General features: G+C 37.2%; 1 protein-coding gene across 1 annotated transcript in view; it reads left to right on the plus strand.

The window, feature by feature from the left end:
• Positions 1–6,948: 6,948 nt before the first annotated feature.
• Positions 6,949–14,498, plus strand: part of LOC136842621 (rabankyrin-5) — a 379,842-nt gene continuing 372,292 nt past the window's right edge. The window contains 1 exon segment of the mRNA XM_067110236.1: positions 6,949–7,082. Within this exon segment, the coding sequence (XP_066966337.1) occupies positions 7,067–7,082 (16 nt within the window). The 5' untranslated portion in view covers positions 6,949–7,066.

The raw sequence follows: 14,498 nt of genomic DNA on the forward strand, positions 1-14,498 counted from the left end.
AACGTCTGCACGGCAAAAATTTACGTACAGTATATTAACAAGATATACGGAAGTCCTATGCTTCACTTATTCATGTCACAACTTTTCTGATATTTCCTAAGTATACATATTAATTAAGACGACTGGTGTATTGGGAATACTGACCACGGGGTTATCACCCTCCATTTAACTGTTAAAGATAAATGTGAAAACAACTTATGTTTTGCTTTACTTTGCAGCCACTCATGTCGGTTGATGTGAAAAGAAATCAGTCACGCTTTTTACTTTCTTTAGTGAAACACCAATAAAGGAAAGATGTACATGAGAATCTAACCCACTGAGATGGTCAAATATAACGCAAAATGGTATCATTTGCAACCAGTTTGCATACATATTTGCCTGATTGGTTGATTACTTTCACTATAAAAACGCTCTTGTTAAAAATGAACAGACACCGAAATATATATATAAAAAACTATGAACTGGGTGGAATCGAAATATGGTACACGGAAAGGAAGATAAACGATAGTTTTGATCATTACTGCTGTCACAATACGAGGGTGTGAGCCTTGTACTGATTGCGAGTCCAAAGAATGGAACGGGAATTCCGAACTAAACTGTTTTATTGCAACTCTGCCAGATATTAAATTATCATTCAATATGCGTATATATCGTATTAAGGCAGGGAGATGGAATAGATTTTCTTTATAATATCGTTACGGAAAAACGTTCCTCATTCTGTGGAAGCTTGTTTTGCAAGATGATGGCCTTTTAGGCTACATGAGTATATTTTGCATACATGATATCAATAACCTCACATAAATGGTGGCAAATCTCTCTGCTTTCAGTGTAACACAATAAACGCAACTGGCTTCAGAGAAAGATGACTCCAAATGTACAGAAGTAGATTAATGAATATATGGCCACACGGGAGGTAGCAATTACCTCGTTAAGGGAGCAGGAATAGAAAGTCCCTTTACTGCTGAACAGAATGTCAGGGTAAGGAGGCGTTTCATGAATGTCACGGGCATCCAGATAGTAAAGAAATAGGCGGTTGACTATTGATATATCAAAATGGAGGGCGATTAAGGGAATGTAATTACGCCAAATAGAACAGAATTTCACGTGTAGCGCCAATGTATTTGTTTTTGCATTGTTTCGCGTGTCATATTTGTGAAATGAACTTGAAAGTTAAAAATATGGATAGATAAAACAGAAATTTTAGCCCTCGAATAGTAGAAACACTTCTGAACTGTACACAACTCCATTGTGTGTCACTTCAGGTGAACTGATATACTTCTTGTACCAGTTATTTCCAGGAACTATTAAGACGTTCTCTTCTGAAACGGAATGTGATTCAACTAACTAAAGAAGAAGAATTGATGTAGCATTTTGATTAGACTTCACAATCACGGACACCAATGCAGAAAACCCTGATATCTCGCACAGCTTATCCCTAAGTCGTGATGTTTTGACCTAATGTTGTATCAATAAAATATCTCCGATTGTGTGTTTTCGTTAAGATTCTGGTCAAGTCAGCGACATCTTCCTTGCAAATGCAGTTTTTATTAATAGTGAGGCAGAACAGACAGCTTACACATCTGCCAAGTGAAATGAAAGTGGATGTAATGACGCCACCTGGATTATGCAGAGCAAAATGTGCATGAATTAGTAACAAAGTGAAAAACGAGAAAGCCGTTAAGTAAGTAAAAACATAAGTCAAACTTTACTTCGTTCTGTTAGACACTGCAACGAAAGCCTGAGAACAGGACCTTTAGCTTTGAAATCAATTTTAATTCTTTTTTTTCCCGAAGATATGCTAGGACTTTGAAAATACGCGAGAAAAATTTATGTTAAGCTTTGAAAAAATTTAGTGTATATATCAAGTCACATTTAATTAATCTTTGTTTAACAGTTACATTACAAAAAGACATTGATTAGGCCAGATTAGCTAAGGGATCTTTATGATAAAAAAATGCTGTCAGTAATCGTTTATAGCTATGCATGGATAATCCTTTAAAAGGGCATATGTTAATCATGTCTATTCTGGTCATAAAGTTTTGCTGTATGACAGGGAATATTAATTTTTAAAATACTTAAGCAAATTACGTTTCATTTACAATTCATTTTATATCAAGTCACATTTCCTATCTCTATATAATCTCTTGTTTAACAGTTACATTACAAAAAAGACATTGATTAGGCCAGATTAGCAAAGGGGATCTCGCCATTATGATAAAAAAGTGTCAGTAATCGTTTATAGCTATGCATGGATAATCCTTTACCAAAGGGCATTCTTCATGTCTATTCTGGTCATAAAGTTTTGCTTCTGATGTACGACAGGGAATATGTAATTTTTAAAACTTTTCATTACTTTCAAGCAAATTACGTTTCATTTACAATTCATTTTAATTTCCAAGCAGGTTTTCCAGTTTTATCATCATTTAAATAAAACATGCCTTCAATGTTAGCAAATATATGACAAGGCAAGAAGACGATTAACACCGGCGAAATTCTATTAAACACATTTGCCTTAATGAATCAGTGAACTGTCTACCATTCTAGGACATCGAAAGTCACTGCCTCTTTTGTAATATGAAAATGTTCATCAAGGTCCAAAGACCTTGATGTTCATAACATTCGTGAGACCATATCCGTAATATAGCCTTTTGAGCAACATAAGGGACTTCCTATTGCACAGTTCATGCGGCCTGCTGCCTCAATGAGGTCACGGTAATTGATACCACTCACAGTTGCCCCATATACATTATTCAGTTACATTTGAAAACTTTCTCTTGAATCGGCTGAGTTAATTGTCTTATATTTGTTTATTAACTCAGCCGATTATTATTATTATTATTATTATTATTATTATTATTATTATTATTATTATTATTATTATTATTATTATTATTATTATGGAACAAAGTTAAGAGTTAATTAATTTACAAATTGAGCTTTATAAGATGCGGGGGCTTTCCTCAGCAATGTGTCTAAAGGCCACCTTAGTTCTGCTCCAGGGCTATATTTAAACTGAATATTACTGTAATTCAAGACTGACATTATAGCTTTTGACCATCTTCGCTCCGATTATCCATTCTTGAAAACGTAGAATTTGTAATCAATGTTAAGAAATTACACTCTTCAGATTGGCGTAACTATAGCAGACAATGATGAAAATGGTCGTTTACATTCTTTTTCACGCATTCGACTGTATTTTCTTTTAGTTGACATTTTTCCGAAATAAACGAATTTTAGTCGTCTATTAACTAACCTTGTAACCGTCGAGCGAGACAATAATCAATCATGCATGTGCTTTCATTCATTTTGTAATATTTCATTAATATGTGTAAGGGCGTCAAATCGCCTCTCCTTCTTGTGTTTCTCCTTTCATACGTACATTAGTCACGTCATGTATATTACCTGTCATTATTTCAGATTCTTTATGTATGTACCTCATCTTAGGCATCATTGTACGGCCTTTCAGCCGATATGTATATCTACCTTTTATATGCCCTGTAACGAATATTGTACGTATTTTTATGCTTGTCAGAAAACACAAATTCTGTATGGACGCAGCGGGGGCCCCTCGGGTCGCCCGTTACCTTTCCGTCCACTTTTTGTTTTATAGACACCTGTCGAGAATAAGAAAGAATCAGTCTCTCTTTTGACATTTCTCTTGAACCTCACATGTGATGCAACATCTCTCTGTTTGTTGCTTGTGCCAGTGACTTGTTCTTATCGTTTTTATCTCTCCTGCATCGATTTCTCACGAGATAAGGTAAGTTCTACAAACAATCACGAGACTTACATTTCATCAGCAATCCGTTTAACCTTATAGGTAACGGCCCGCCCTAAAATGAAACAAAAGGGCAGTGGCTTCCTTTTATATAAGTCAACTACGTAAGCTGGAGAGCAGTAGTGCTTGTGGTTTCAAGAAGCCTCTTTGGGGAAGGGGGTGGGGGAAGAGAATAGGTGTGTTCGTTCGATGACTGAATGGGTAAGATTAAAGTGGCATGAGAAAATGTCCTGACGGTAAATGTAAATGGTCCAGGAATTTAAAAGATGAGGGTGAAAGAGCACGTCTTATTGAAAGTGAGCAGGTATGGGACAGAATGACTGGGGGATCTTTCGGAGAAGTTTGGAAGAGGCTTGAACGTCGGAGTACGTAGTACATGTATCCAAGAAAGAATAATAAGGTATATTTGAGGAAAAGAAAATAATGATGAATAGAGTTTACTAGACAATGTGTTAATTCAGAGTAAGTGGACGAGAAAGCAGAAGAAATTAAGGGTGAGAGGGGGGACTAGAGGTAATTTGACTATTATATGATTGAGACAAAAGTTATGATCAACTTTAAGCAGGAGGGGAAGGGGGCGAAAATCTGGATAGACTTAAAGCAAGTGAATTTGTTTAGAAAGATGTGAGAGGAACAGATAAGGATAAAATTGGTACAATGTGGGCTAATGTTAAAGAGCTGGATGTGGTAAAAGTGGACAAGAAGTGTAAATTCCAAGGTGGAGTCATAGGGATAACAGGGAATGATTGTGTATAGTAGGTTAGGAAGAAGGAAATTAGATGTTTGATTAAAAAAGAAATTTTTTTAAGAGCAACTGCATAACATAAGAGAAGGCCATGTCCAAGTATACGGAAGGATGCACAGGATAGTCAAGAATAAAGGGAAAGAAAAACTAAGGGGTACAATAGAAACGGAAGGAAGAAGGTGAGCAAGAACTCCAAGAAGTTCCACGTGGACGTATATGCAGAAAGGGGAGTTGTTAAACAAATGGATCTCAGATTAAAAGATGCGAACGGGAATGTTGTTTTTATGGAATGCAATCTCTAGTTGGCAAAATGAGTATTCTGCCGATCTTTTTAATGTGAAAGACAAAAGAGAAGCAGACATGAATAATATATTTTTTTAAAATGTTAATAGTAGTAACAATTGAGGTGCCAAGGAGTAGGCCTACAATTAGGAAGTTGAAGAATAAAAAGACACCAAAAGTTGGCGAGATTACACAGAGGAAACTACGGTTCCTTTACGATAATGTATCTGATGGGCTGACCACGATTTGCATAGTATGTCTGGATGAGGGAAAGGTTACAAAGGGGTAGGGTGAGAAGAACAGTCGCTTCATTGTATGAAGGTAAAAGTGATGGAGGTGACTGTAAGATTTACAGGAGCATAACATTTTAGTAAATATAAAAGGAAGAGTACGTGTGTGTGTGGATCAAGAGTTTGTGAGAAGTTGTATGTGGCACATATGGGCCTAGAAAAAGTTTGTGATAGAATTGATACAGGGACTATGTGGATGGTTTTGAGGGTGTATGGTACAGGAGATAAGTTGTTAAGAGAAAAAATTGTCATGATAGAAGCCAATCATATGTTAGATTATACAGATCGGCGTGACTAGTTTGCTGTAAAAGTGGGTCTGAGGCAAGGCCATGACATATCTCCACAGCTGTTTATTATCTTTATGGATGCAGTGATTCATAAAGCCAAAGAAAAGATATTAGACTTACTGTTGTTGCAAAGTTGTGGGATAAGAAAATGAGTTGAGTGTGGAGTGTGGTGTGGTATATATTTGCAGATGACACAGGAGTAATTAGGAAAAGTGATAAAAAGTTGCAGAAAATATTGAAGGACTCTGAAAATATTGTTAAGAGGAGAAAGTTATGAATAAAACATGTAGGCAAGGTAATGGGGATGAATGGATTTAGGAATAGGAGCAATGAATCTTGAAATGGATGGTGAATGAAACATAAGTGCTTGATTCTTATGGGTATTCAGAGGATAATTAAAACAGACGACAAAAGAATGAGTAAAGCAGGTAATTCAGAGACTAGGTGAAGCAAGGAAGGTAGCAGGGTGTATTTAGTAGACTGGGAAAAGGCTAGTAGTGTCTTTGGAAACCAAGGTGGGAGTGTGTGAAGGGAAAATTGAGCCATCTCTCCTTAATGGAAGTAAAGTGTAGACGTTGAATGGGAATAAAAGGAAGCTAGTTGAAGCTGATGAGACGATCTGTTCGCATAGTGTACGTGGCATGAGAAAGATTGACAGAGCAAAAAATGTGGAGATAGACATAAGTGGTAGAAAATTTAGCATAGTTAAAAGGGTGGACCAGGGTGTTTTAAGATAGTTTGGTCATGTGAGAAAGACTGCAGGACGATAGACTGATGAAAAGAGTGCATAATTCAAATTTATTAAGTTAGGAAGTGCTAGTTGATGAAGACCTGGATAGGGCTGCATAAATGGAATGAGAGAGGTACTGGGAAGGTAGCCCTCAACATTCAGGAATAGTGGGAGTGTATGCAAGAAAGAGGTGATTGGTGCTGTGTATCTAGGATGTTCGGCGTGCTTCTGGTGTGATTTCATGAAGAGCCTAATGTAGAAGTTACCTACACAGAGTACAAAATTTTGAATGAGGCAGTCACTTCACTTCTTCTTCTATATATATATATATATATATATATATATATATATATATATATATATATATATATATATATATATAGTCACTTAAACACATTTGACTTTTTTATATTAAAAAATATTAACTGATAAATATCGACAAATAACTTAAGCCTAAGGGGAATAATATTATTGTAATTGACAAATGCTTCGTCACAGGCAGCATTCGAACCGCGTGTTGGTTTAGAAACAACGATAGACAGGGAGTGACTTTGACTACTGAGGCATACAGAGATAAAAGTTGATATGGACTATGCCGTACATAAAGTTTGTCGAATTCATGTTTCATATTCACCATGACAGCTGATTGTTAGATTTGTAACATTTGACTAATTGATTGTTGTCAGATTTGTAACATTTGACTAATTATATATTTTTGTCATATATATATATGATATATATATATATATATATATATATATATATATATATATATATATATATAGAATATTAAAAAATGTTCCTAATTTCAGTGACCAGTTTCCGAAGCTTTGTTTCGATGGCCAGTTTCGGTTGTCATAAAGCGCAAGCTGAGTTTTGCGCAAAATACAAATGTCAACATTACAGTGTTGTTGATGGGCGTCTCGTGATCAGCTGAGTGAAACCGCTGCCGCCATGGGTTCCCGTGAAGGTAATTTCCCTTGCTTGTCCTTATGGGTGTATTTGTATGGATATTTTAATAAAGTAATTATATTTCTTTGCGTGGTTAGTTAAAATTTCCAGTTTTGACTCTCATTAGAATGTGATATCCTGGAGCAATGTGACGCGTTTTTGAGTGATTTTGTCATTGAAAGTTTCGCTTGAGAACATAAGGTTGTCCTTGTGCATGCAAACTTACCCTATTCATGTTGCATAAGTTAAATCGAACTAACATGGTTTGCTCTTTTTTAAATTTAGGAGAGGATGTCATGTTTCTGGATCAAGGTTAGCCCAACATCCAGCTTGTTTGTTGGCCTTTGTGATTAGGCTATCTGCCCTGGGCCATGCTTGCCTGTGCAAGCTAGGACATGCCCTGTTTAGCCTAGGCTGTGTATACAGTCTAATGAAGAGAAATTTATGATTGTAGTATAGATTAAATTCTCGTTTTTTGCTTGAATCGTAGACCTAGACAGTAGTTTTCATTGTCGCCATAGCTTAAGTAATAGCCTTTTAGCAATGGACTACATAAACTATTGGGTAATATTTGTTGCTATGTGAGTTTAATTCCCAGTAATTGGTCAGCAGACATTGGCAAACAACTACTTCTGCTATAAGTATTTTATTTCATGACAAAAATAATCAGGTATTAATATGCAAGTACTCAAAATAAGGTAAAACGATGGGGCATATGAGACACTTGGGTGGCAGAATTTTCACTTTTCACTTGACATTTAATTGGAGAAATAACAAAAAAATTAAACATTTTAGAGAACCTTTCAAAAGATTGAAGCTTCATTAACAAAATGAGCTGTAGGAAACTGCTATATGAACTAAAATAAGCATGTGAAGTCTTCGTAAAATAAGTGTTGAAGGCAATTTTGAATCCAATATGGTGTCCTCCCAAATACTGAGACAAAATGAATGGCCATTGGACACTTCATTCCCAGCACTCATTGTGTATATATGTAATGTTTATAGATATTACTCAAAATTTTAGCTGTAATCAGCACGATAAAACAACATTTTGTTGCATATACCAGTGAAAATATGAGACATGGAATTCCCATCTGTTATGTGGTGGAACTGAAATGCATGCACAATTTGTTCTTAATTCAATCAAAATACCACCTAAAATATGTGAGAATGTTTGTGCACAGTACTTTGCTCCATCAAAGTAGCGAAACTGTGGTGGGAACAATTTTCCAGCCTTATTGTACATCTGGCTGCCACAAACGTCCGAGAATGGACAAACATTAGTGAATTGTTTACGATAGAAATGCAGTTTTGTTGTTAGGACTTTTCATTTATTTAATTCCATATTACTATGTGCTTTATACTTCTGAGACATGTAATGTGTACAAATGAGAGTTACCACTTTGGCAGAAATGCAAGAAAGTCAAGTATGACAGTTTATCTAGAATTGGTACGAGAGTCAAGTGCCATGGCGTCAAAATACAGGACTGAAATAAAGGTTTTAAATCCAAAATTATTACTTAAAACACCATTATATTTGACAAAACTTACACTGTATATGATATATGTATGCTACACTGTATGTAATATATATTAATAAATAAAAAAAAAATAGGAAAATGCAAAAAATGGCTACATCATAATGTTCACAGCAAAAGCCTTGAAATTTGTCTCAGGAATCTGGTTTGCTCCAACAACAAACATTTTCAAATGAATTATAATTGAACACTCAATACATTTACTCAATTTATAACCTTATTCTGGTGTTTAGCTACCTAGTTATTTAAACATTATCTAGCGCTCTGGCGTCCCAAGAATTCGCTAGAGTTCCCCGTCCAAGCCCCATAGGCGCCAGCGTTTACCACTGATGTCAAGGAAACAGTGTCAGCATCTATGGGTGCAAATATTTTGCAGATTTTATCAAGGTGGCATCATTCGTCCACTTTTTAAAGTGTTTTCAGTAAAAGTTTCGAGAGTGTCATGGCCGGTAAGTTAGCACCGCGCATTACCAAATCTTAACGAACTTCTGTTTAATCAGAAGTATGCCATTATTTCGTAATTTAGGAGAAAACTGTTACTTTGATAGGAACATAGAGGTCTTGGCATGTTATGTAGAGGGGGCACATGGCTCACTGATGCTGATGGTGGTGCGTTCAAATGCATTTTCTGGAAGTGTCCAAGCAACGGAGCAATTATGCAGTGTGCCACAGCCCGAGTGTTTACCCTAGTTGGGTAAAGCTTTACGATAGTTGCGCGGCCTGATTTCTGCCAGTCGTCGACCAGGACAGGTTACTCATACATAAATAGACCTAACCTTTCCTGTAATGCCAGGTCCTGACCTGACCAGATCTTACCTACCTATCCTAACTTAGGGTGACGTGCCCTGACCTGGCCAGGGGGCTTCACCCCCCCCCCCTGGACCCCCCCAAAAAGGCAGTAACCTGTCCGGTCGGCGACTGGTGGGAACCAGGTCTCGCAGCCATTGTAAAATTTTACCAATAGTTGATAACAAGAAAAATCTTTGATATCACCCATCACAGTATTCACTGAAGTATCTTTGGTTTTTTCATTTATTGTGCCCATCGCACGGCCATGTATCATTTTCATTTCAGTGAGAACCCATTTGAAGCTTGAACTCAGTAATTTTATTACTCGTTAAGGAAGTAATAATTCAAATGTAATATGATAATTTATGTTGTCAGTACGAGATTGAGAGTGAAAGACTTCTTCCCACCCACTCAGATTAGAAACAGGGTCATAGAGCAGATTGCAATGATACATCATAAACCTGACTTTCCTAACCAATGTAACTTACAGCAGCACCAACCCTAACAGAGGGCCATAAATCATAAAAGTGAAGTGAAGAGATTATTATTAGCCAAACCTCGCACAAAGATTCTAACTGGAAAGGGGTTACATCCTCTTTGTCTTAGCCATTTACAGGTCCTTGACTCTTACAGCCAAGTGTCATTTTACATTTTTTGCAACTCAGTATATTGTTACTACTTAAGATCTCCATTAACGCTTCTTACATACAAGACAGGCTCTGTTAAACTGAAGAAAATGTAGTGAAAACTGGGATGAATCAGAAAACATCTGAGCACTTTAGCTTAAGAATTTATGATGTTTTAATTGGTTGAAAATGCTAAGTAATTACTGTATTACTTAACAGAGAAGTAAAAAGTAGTGCAGTATATTAGAAGTAGTTCAGCCTGCAAAAACTTTGCAGTAAATAAGGTAGCTTGTGTATGCAAACAGCATCTCAGCAGCTATGCATTTGCAGGAAAGCCATGTAAAAATGATTTGTTTTTATGTGCATTATTCTCACATGTGACTTTACACATTCTGGTTGAAATTAAAATACCTATTTGTTCTTATAGAAATACAAAATATTGCTTTTACGTGTGAATGTTTTTCAGTGCAAGCTTGAAATGGTTGTTGAAGCTTGGTAATGTGATGGTTAATTGGTGGTAGTTCACCTGCTGTAAGCCAACACTTACTTTAGTTGTGGTTGAGAGCAGAGGTCTGATCTGTTCATTATCTTACTGCTTCATTGAAGCTATAACTCAATTATTTGCTGATGAATCTTGACTTTAGTGATTGTGTGATGGATGTTGTTAAAAAGAGGGAGATTGAGTGACATAGATGTGCATGATGTAAGGAGGTCTGTGGTCTCTTTATGTTTTCTGTTAAAGTATTACAGGCAGTCCTCAGTTATTGGCGGGGGTTCAGTTCTGGGGGGTGTGATAATAACTGGAAATAGCCACTAACTGAAAATCGGTGATTTCCGGCGCTTTTTCGGCGATTTCGGGGCTTATCAGCGCCAAAAAGCGCCGATTTTCGGTTATCGACACCTCTGTTAGGTATGTATCGGTGCCAATACTCAATTATCGGCACCAATAAGCGGAAATTGGCAATTTTCAATGCCGAAAATTGCAGATTTTCGTCGCTAGACAAGCGCCGTAAAACCAGATTGCCATTAACCAAGCCCACCATTAACCGGGAACTGCCTGTGTTGATCCTCCAGAATGTGTTGGCTGGTCCCCTTTGCAGTTGAAGAGTTTCAATAAGAAATGTAGGAAGGCTAAAAGATGTTCATTGGTGTTGTCGGAGATAAAAACTCCACATTTGACACGGGTAAAACTTTTTGGTTCCTTCTTTCTGGACTGCATCCTATCTTTCCCTGGCCCTCCTGCTCGTTCTCCTCTTGTTTGGTATGAGAAGGGTAGGCAGCTGAAGGTAGTGGCCCATCATACTCTCGAAGTGCAAACCTGTGCTCACACTGAGTTCTCCAAAGGTGTGATCTTGGTGTATGCTCATGAAGCATCAGTTTTGTTGGGGAACCTGCACAGGATTGTCCCTATCTTAGCTACTCCTCTGAAGGAGCTCTGTGCTATTGAGCCTTCCTTTGCTGTGGTGTTGCCTATAGGAGATACCCATTGTATTGAACACAGGTGGTACTCCTGTTTCTCATCTGCATGCCTTGACCTCACCCTATGTTGTATTTGGAGAGAGACTCATGGTTGGAGTAAGTGTAGAAATGACGGTTCATCTTCTTTGACCAATTCTTCCTCTCACAGAAAGAAAAGGAGGTCACATAAAACCTCTTACAAGATTCCAATCCGTCCACCTGGACAGAACAGGATACTTCAAAGTTTTTCTAGTGTGAATACTCAGATAAGTTTTGCTCAGTAGGATTCTTCAGAGTTTTCCTAGAGTGCCTGCTCAAATACATCTTGCCTGCAGACAGTAGAGGAGGTTGTGGGAGTCTGGTCCCTTTCTCACTAGAAATGTGACATTTCTGAGGTGGGAAGTTTAAATTGCCAGCCAGATGTGAGGCTATTCTCCCACTTCAGGGTAAGTCTCCTACCAAAAGGTGATGGTTTGTATTTCTGTGAGAACATAAATATTTTTTTTAAGTAATTTGTATTTTCTGGTATACATAGCAGAACCTTTTTCATAATCCCACCCCAACCACCCTGTGTAGTCTGATACTGTAGGAAAAAATGTTGGTTTGTGGCAGGTGGGTTGTATCACCCCACTCACCCATATACTACCAATTACCACCTTGTTACCAAACTTCAACAACAGCTTTCAGCTTGTAGCAAGGAATTCTCATTTGTGAAAGGCTCTGGTTTGTATACCTGGGAAAAATATAAATTACCTAAGAATGTTTTCAGATTAACTTAAATGTGATTTCTGTTTGTAAAATTATTTTTAGGCAAATCCCACAGCTTTGGATCCTCCTTGGATCATCTAGGCTCATTGACAACCTCTCATATAATGTAGGGGAATTGAAGATGGAAATTGGTTTTTTTGTGTGTGGAAACAATGATAAGTAATTAGGCTGGTGCCATCAGAAGATGGTGAAATGTAGCCTGGTTAATCCCAACAGAATCAGTGAGAAATACAGCCTAATCTATCTGTCATACTTATAATTAGAGAAAAGAAACCAGAGGGTAAAATGCACTTAGCCTGCAAGGGGAGGCAACCTATTTTGGTTTAGCTTACTTTCACCTAGTATGCTGGCACCTGTCTGAATGAGGGACTTCCTCCCAACTAGACCCATCAACCCACATACCTTCATGTAGAACCTATCTACTGATTAATACATCCTTGCCTAACTAACCTCCATTAACCTAGGATGCCTTGTCCCATCTAGTCTGCAACCTTTCTACCTACTTAACCTCATTGAAAATGTGTCGTTCCTGATTTGGGAAAGTATTTTTTTCCCATATTCTTCTTGATTTTATGACCATATTACAGGAAGTAGAAGGTTGAGGCTTGCCCATGCTCAGCTGTGTCTGGTGATCCATTTCACATAAAATGATATATCAGACATAAGTATTGTTCATATTCACTGAAAAATTTCCTTGTACAGTATAACCAGTTTGTCATATTCTGTACTGTAAAAATTTGCAAAGCCCTTCAGACAGATTCCTTATATTGTGTAGTTGTTGATACAATATGCCTCAAGATGGCTTTTTATGAATCAGTAAAGTAATGATGTCCTTTGTGTATCGTACATAATCAAGATAAGAGCTGAAGCTTGTTCTCTGTAAAATATTATGGTGTCAATTAAACTGTGACAAAACAAAAGATACTCACTTAATGGATCTTATTTTGTTGCACAAGGCTACTGTAATTCCACAAAAGGCACTTAAGAGAAACATAGAGTTATTATGTGAATGGGGTTAAAATCATTTTGAAACTTAAATTATTGTGATTTCCTTCAACTTTGATCAAGGGAGGTTTCACGTAATGGATAATACTTGTGGTGTTACATTCTGCCAAGAAGTGATTCTAACCAATGATATCCTAGAAAATTTATGATGATGCTGTAGAAATGTTTATTATTGAATTAAACTATAATTTAGGTTGGTATCAGTTTTAAGTGACTCTATCATTTTAGATTGTTGTATGCTAAGATGTACACAAGCCTTAATTGCATGAAGACGATTTTTTTTATTTTTTAAATAGTAATCATGACTGAGAATAGCTTTGGTCCTAAATGCATAAACATAAGTAGCTAAAATATTTTTAATTGTAGTGGCATTACAAAATTAATTCCACACAAATGTATTTTGTTAGTAGCTAATGCAATTGACTAAAATAATGAAAAAATTTGTGTGCCTAATACTGTGTATACAGTTTCAGTTATTCCTTTCTAGTACTGTTATCAGCAGAACCTGTTTTTGATAGGCATATTTGTAACTAGAAGTGTACAGTGCTACCCCACTTTTTCGTGTTTCATTTTGTCATGGATTTTTGTGGAACACATTATTCACCTTTCTGCGGGGAACTTTTACTAATTTCTCCCAAAACTTCCAAAGACGAATCAATGGAAGAAAAGGAAGGAGACAAACCTGACAAGGAAGGAGAAGCAAGGGGAGAAGCAGAACAATGAGGAACCTGAGAAATATGCACTGAAGGAGGAGAAAATCCTTCCCAAGATGGTGCCTCTGACTTCCTCTTGTGCTGCTTCTGCATGGCAAATCTCTTCCACTGCACAGGAGGCCAAGAACGACATTCAGGGCGAGGGTTAGTCACATTACAATCAATCGATCTGGATCTACTACAAGTTGAATGGGGGTCAGTCTCAAAGGAAGCGCTATAACGCGAGCAAGTATAGGAACCTACACCAGGATATTTTCTCTGAGGGTTATGGGAACTTTAGCTGGGTTTTGGGATTGCATGATAAAAACCAAAACACACGCACGCTAACACACTGATCACAAAAATAACCAAAAAACATGGGCAAAGGCAAAAACAACCGGCTATGGAGAGGAAGGAGAGAAAGGAACGACCTCTCTCAATGGCGGTAAGAAGAAAACTGATACGCCAGGGGTTGAGATCAGGTCACTGGCCGCTTCCCATCTCATATCTGTGACAAGATGCCAGATGCCCCAGTTCGTTGCATGAACAGTTCTTGTTT

Source organism: Macrobrachium rosenbergii, chromosome 10 (genome assembly GCF_040412425.1).
Source record: "Macrobrachium rosenbergii isolate ZJJX-2024 chromosome 10, ASM4041242v1, whole genome shotgun sequence".
Classification (NCBI taxonomy): domain Eukaryota; kingdom Metazoa; phylum Arthropoda; class Malacostraca; order Decapoda; family Palaemonidae; genus Macrobrachium; species Macrobrachium rosenbergii.